We start from the raw sequence: 4,698 nt of genomic DNA on the forward strand, positions 1-4,698 counted from the left end.
TGCAGGGTAGGGATCCTTTGGCCATTCCTGCCTCAGAGGAGGTATCTATTAAGGTCTCACCTATTTGAGAATTAAACAAGGCTTGCCAGGCAGAAGCCTCGGAAGTGTTCCCTCAGCTCATCTGTGTGACTCGACCTCAACACAGGGATTGCTGTTCTTGTTTATGGGACCAATCCCCACCCTATTGCTCCGCTTCTTTGTGTTTTTGAACATGAGACACACACACACACACACACACACACACACACACACAACATACACATCCAAGGCTTGCCTTCCTGGAGGTGACCAATTTCATGATTTCACTGTGGTTTCTCAGCAATTTTATATGTCATGACATGGTATCGCCTTCGACACGGTAATCTCAGACTGAAGGCATGGTTAATGATCAATATACGTTTCTGAATATGCAAAATAGATTGACAAGATGTCAAATCCTCCTACGATCCTTACTTTTTGAGAACTGAATAGTTCTTAAAACGCTAATATGACTAAAAAAGGAAAACTTTATGGCTTAGATCCTCGCGGAAATCTTCAAGGGCTGCCAGAATGCCGCCATCCAACGCAGGTCGCTGGAAGAGTTTTCAGTAGATTTGGGCAAAGTTGGCCAAATTGGTGAATCATTCAGTCAACTGTTCATTGACTTTTGGCAAACCGGTTTGGTGAGAACTGGTTTTTGTTTTTGGAGAATGACCTAGAATGGCAGTAGATGCCTTTCTACCTGAAAGATTCCTATCCTCCCCGCTCTGGCAGGTTCTGCAGGTGGGGTCCCGGGTGGGGACTTCTGCACGCGGACTGAACTCCGGGTGTCACTGACTGAGGTTCTCTCTCCGACATCCCCAGCCCGAAGAGGACCTTACCCACCTGGAGGTGCTGGAGGCGCTGGAGGCCGAGTTACCCGGGGCCATGGAGAGTGGGCGTGTGAGGAGCATCCGCTTTGAGAACGTGAACGTCATCTGTGGGACTGCTGGGCGCCGGGACCGGTGAGTCCTTGGCGGGGGCAGGACCGCAACTGGCAGGACCGCGGTGAACGCGATGGGGGAGCCGGGAGGGGAGTGAAGGCGGTGAGAGGTGGGGCGGGGCGGAGGCTCTGAGTGGCCGGGAGCTAATAGGAGATGTGGGCCAACAGTAAGCTCCGTGAGGGGCGGGGCGGAGAAGTGAGGGCAGTGAGGGGGCGGGGCCAGGAGCGCCCGGAGAATGGCGTGGTTGGTATAAGGATCCAGACCCCGCTGAGAGTGAGAGGTTTTTAGGGGCGAGAAGGGGCTAAGGCGAGAGTGGGCGCAGTGAAGGGGCAGGGTCAGGTGAGATCGGAAAAGAAGGTGGGATTTGGAGTGAGGAACCGGACTTTCAGTGACCCAGGTGGTGACGGGGATGCGCAAGACCGAGGTGTGTGGTCGGAGCATGGGAAACAGCTCTGAGCGGGAGCGTAGCCGGGACTGAGCACTTTGCAGGCGCGGGGCCAGAGTGATCGGTGGGCCTGGTGTGTCTAGTTGGGCGCGGGACCGGGCCTGAAAGCCACACTGAAGGGGCGGGACCTGGAGTTGCTGCAGGAGGATAGGGCCCTGGAGCGGCGGTTTAAAAAGATGGAGCCTCGACAGAGCCGGGCTGAGAGAGAAGACGGGACCTAGACTGACCCAGGTGAGGGTCGAAGTACAGATTGACCTCGGCGAGAGTGCAGGGTTGGAGAGTTTAGGGATGTAGTGACGGGTTGAGGGACTGGAGTTGGTAAACGAACAGGGACCAGGCAGGGACTCTGGGACAATCAAAGCCAGCGATTGCCCTTCCGTCTCCGCCCCGCCCCTCTCCTCTTGGCCTTGCCCCCTTGCAGGTGGCTCATCACGGTCGCGGACTTACAGACTCGCTCGCGCCTACTGCGCTCGGGGCTCCGCCTCCGCGGGCTCCAGCACCTTCTCGTACGCAACGACGAACTGCTGCTGGGCGATTACCGCCTGCACCTGCGCCGCTCCCTGGTCCGACGGCGCATGCTCGAGGCTCTGGGGGCGGAGCCGACCGAGGAAGTCTGACGTTTTGGGGGCGGGCCCCGGCTGCCCCTGCGAACCGCCCAGCGGGCTCGGGCGACCCACCCGGAATCCCGAAGGAAAGGGGCGTAGCCTTCCCAGGAAGGAGGCGGGGTCGGCTCGAGGGGGTGGATACTGTGAGTTTAATTATAAAGAATGACCTGGTACAAAAGCCATTTCTCTCTGCAAAATCTTGGTGGGGAGTCAGGGGGTGGGAGGTGATGGGGGGTAGGGACGAACCCCCACGATATAATCCCTCCTCCCAAATCTTCCCCCAGTCCCTGGAAATGGACGCCTGGGTCCCAATCCCTTGAGGGATGAACTCTGAGGCCCGAGAGAGGGAAGACCCGGGCGCCGGGGCTTTGAACGCGTGCGATCCTTGTCCCAGCGAGAACCAGACGTCCGCATCCGCCCCCCTCCTCTTCCTCCTCCCACCCCCCTTGGAAGACAATTCTCGGGCTTTTATTTCAGGTTTTTTTCTGGATCTTTTTTTGTGTGTGTTCTAGGTTTTTTGTTTTTTGTTTTTTTTTTTGTATTTTCCTTTGTTATCGTTCCTCTTTTTGCTTTGTCTCCTCTCTTCGCCCCGCGCTGCCCCCCATCCAGTCCCTTCCCCCTCCCCACCCCAACTTCCCCTCCCCCCTCCCCCCCATACCCTCCCCAACCCCGCGGCACCCATCCAGAATGAACAAGCCCTTGATAGACGGGCGCCGCGCAGGCCCCCTGCGGACGGGGGGCATCCTGCGGACAAGGGGGAGGGGGCGGGTAGGGTCCCAGCGCGACCTCCGCTCCCTTCCTCGCCACCCCTCCCCCCTCCCACCCCCATCCCCTCCCCAACCCCGCGGCACCCATCCAGAATGAACAAGCCCTTGATAGACGGGCGCCGCGCAGGCCCCCTGCGGACGGGGGGCATCCTGCGGACAAGGGGGAGGGGGCGGGTAGGGTCCCAGCGCGACCTCCGCTCCCTTCCTCGCCACCCCTCCCCCCTCCCACGACCCTCCCACAAGGTTCCCCGCAGATCCCTGACGTGGTGAGGGGAGAGGGCTGCAAGCACTCTCCCCCCCGTGGACGGAGCGCCCCCGCCTCGGGGGTAGAGGGCAGCAGAGGGGGAATGGAATTGGGGGAAGGAGGGGGAGCTCTCTTCTTTGGCAGCTGAATATGGGGGGGGGGACCTGAGGGCGATGCCCTCTCCCCTTTGCCCACAGTAGGGGAGGGGGTGTTCCAGGGGAAGGGGTGGCTTAAAATTCCCAAGCCCCAGGAATAAAGGGAGGGGGAGGCGTGCGGGAAGGAACAGCCATGCTGGAGGGAGGAGTTTCTTGAAGAGACAGAAAGGTTCGGAGACGAGGGAGCGGTGTCTTCGTGCAAAATGGATGGACCGGAAGGCTGGGGAGAGAGAGAGGAGGGGAGGTGAGAAGGCCAAGCCCGGGGAAGGGAGAGGAGGAAGTATGGAAGCAAAGTGGGCAAGAAGTGAGTGTGCGTAGGGTCTTCTCTTGCCAGAAGGAGAAAAAGAGTGTAAAGAGCTAAGAGAATAGGCAGAGTGTGAACGACCGGAAGAGCTGGTCTTTCGGGACCAAAAAAAAAAAAAAGTGCCAGGAAAAGAAACAACAATACAGCCGAAGAGCGCGTGTGCAATGAGATGAGTGTGCAAAAAGAAAGGTAGTAGACTTCCCCAGGGGAGGTGGAAAAAGTCACCCAGGAGCTGACAAGAACAAGCAGAAATTCAAGAAGGGGTGTGCAAGCAGGGCCACGGAAGGCAAGAACATTGTTCAAGGAGGAGGAGAAAGCTTCAAGAGAGCAGTGGGGAGGACGAGTGCGCCAGAGCGAGCATGCCAGAAGGTTCACCCAAGAGTTGACAATGGAGACGGACAAGGATTGGGGAAAGAAAGGTGCAAGGCAGTCGGGAGCCTGGCAAAGCGGAGAGGCGTGAGCACTTGCGAGAGATTCGGTTCCCGGGGGTTCCTGGGAGGCACGGGTGCAAGCAACAGTGGGAGAGCGGGAGGGGCGGCAGTGTCCCTGTGAGGGAGGGGTGAGTAGGGTGAGAATGCGGGGGTGCAACAATAAGAGGGGAAAGTGCTTCAAGAGGATGGAGGTGAGGGTGTCGGGAGAGGCGCACAGTCTGTGAGAAGGTGAGGGGAAGGGTGTCCCAAGTGTGTCTGCAGCAAGGGCCCAGAGATTTTTCGGGAGTGAGGGGTGGAAGGGAGGGCGCCCCGGAGAAAGCGTGTGCAAACAAGAGTCTGAGAGAGCAGGGGGTGTGGAGCGTGGGGAAAGAGACGCACGGTGTGCCGGGGAAACTGAGTGTGAGCTGGAGAGCTGAGGGGGCCTCGCAAGCCGGAAGCGAGGGCGCAGTGTGCAAGACAGTGAGAGGGCGAAACTGTGCAAAATTGTAGCCCAGGGAGGGGAGAGAGGTGAGCAGGCGTGCAAAGGAGCGTGCAAGAGGCTGGAGGGCTGCTGTGTGTGCTGGGGAGAGGGGAGGGTGAGGAGAGCCGAGGGGCCTGGAGAGCGGGGAAGGGTTGTTAGAGGGTGGCAGGTGGTGGAATCTGAGGGCATCGCCTTCCCCTGCGGCCTGGGGGACGACCCCCATCCGGTCAGGCTGAGGGCTGGCCCTCTATGGCTCTGTCTGTCCCCTCCTCCCCAGAATCGACCCTTCCCTCCTCCTTCATCCCCCTCTGTGATTTCTTCCTCC

The 4,698-nt window shown here is 59.1% G+C and overlaps 1 protein-coding gene across 1 annotated transcript in view; it reads left to right on the top strand.

The window, feature by feature from the left end:
• CUNH19orf81 (chromosome unknown C19orf81 homolog) overlaps positions 1 to 2,194 on the top strand; it is a 10,699-nt gene extending 8,505 nt beyond the window's left edge. The window contains exons 4-5 of the mRNA XM_007463416.1: positions 844 to 983; positions 1,829 to 2,194. Coding sequence (XP_007463478.1) covers positions 844 to 983; positions 1,829 to 2,024 — 336 coding nt within the window. The 3' untranslated portion in view covers positions 2,025 to 2,194. The remainder of the gene's footprint in view (positions 1 to 843; positions 984 to 1,828) is intronic.
• Positions 2,195 to 4,698: the final 2,504 nt, after the last annotated feature.

This window comes from Lipotes vexillifer, unplaced genomic scaffold (assembly GCF_000442215.2).
Source record: "Lipotes vexillifer unplaced genomic scaffold, Lipotes_vexillifer_v1.1 scaffold802, whole genome shotgun sequence".
Taxonomy (NCBI): domain Eukaryota; kingdom Metazoa; phylum Chordata; class Mammalia; order Artiodactyla; family Lipotidae; genus Lipotes; species Lipotes vexillifer.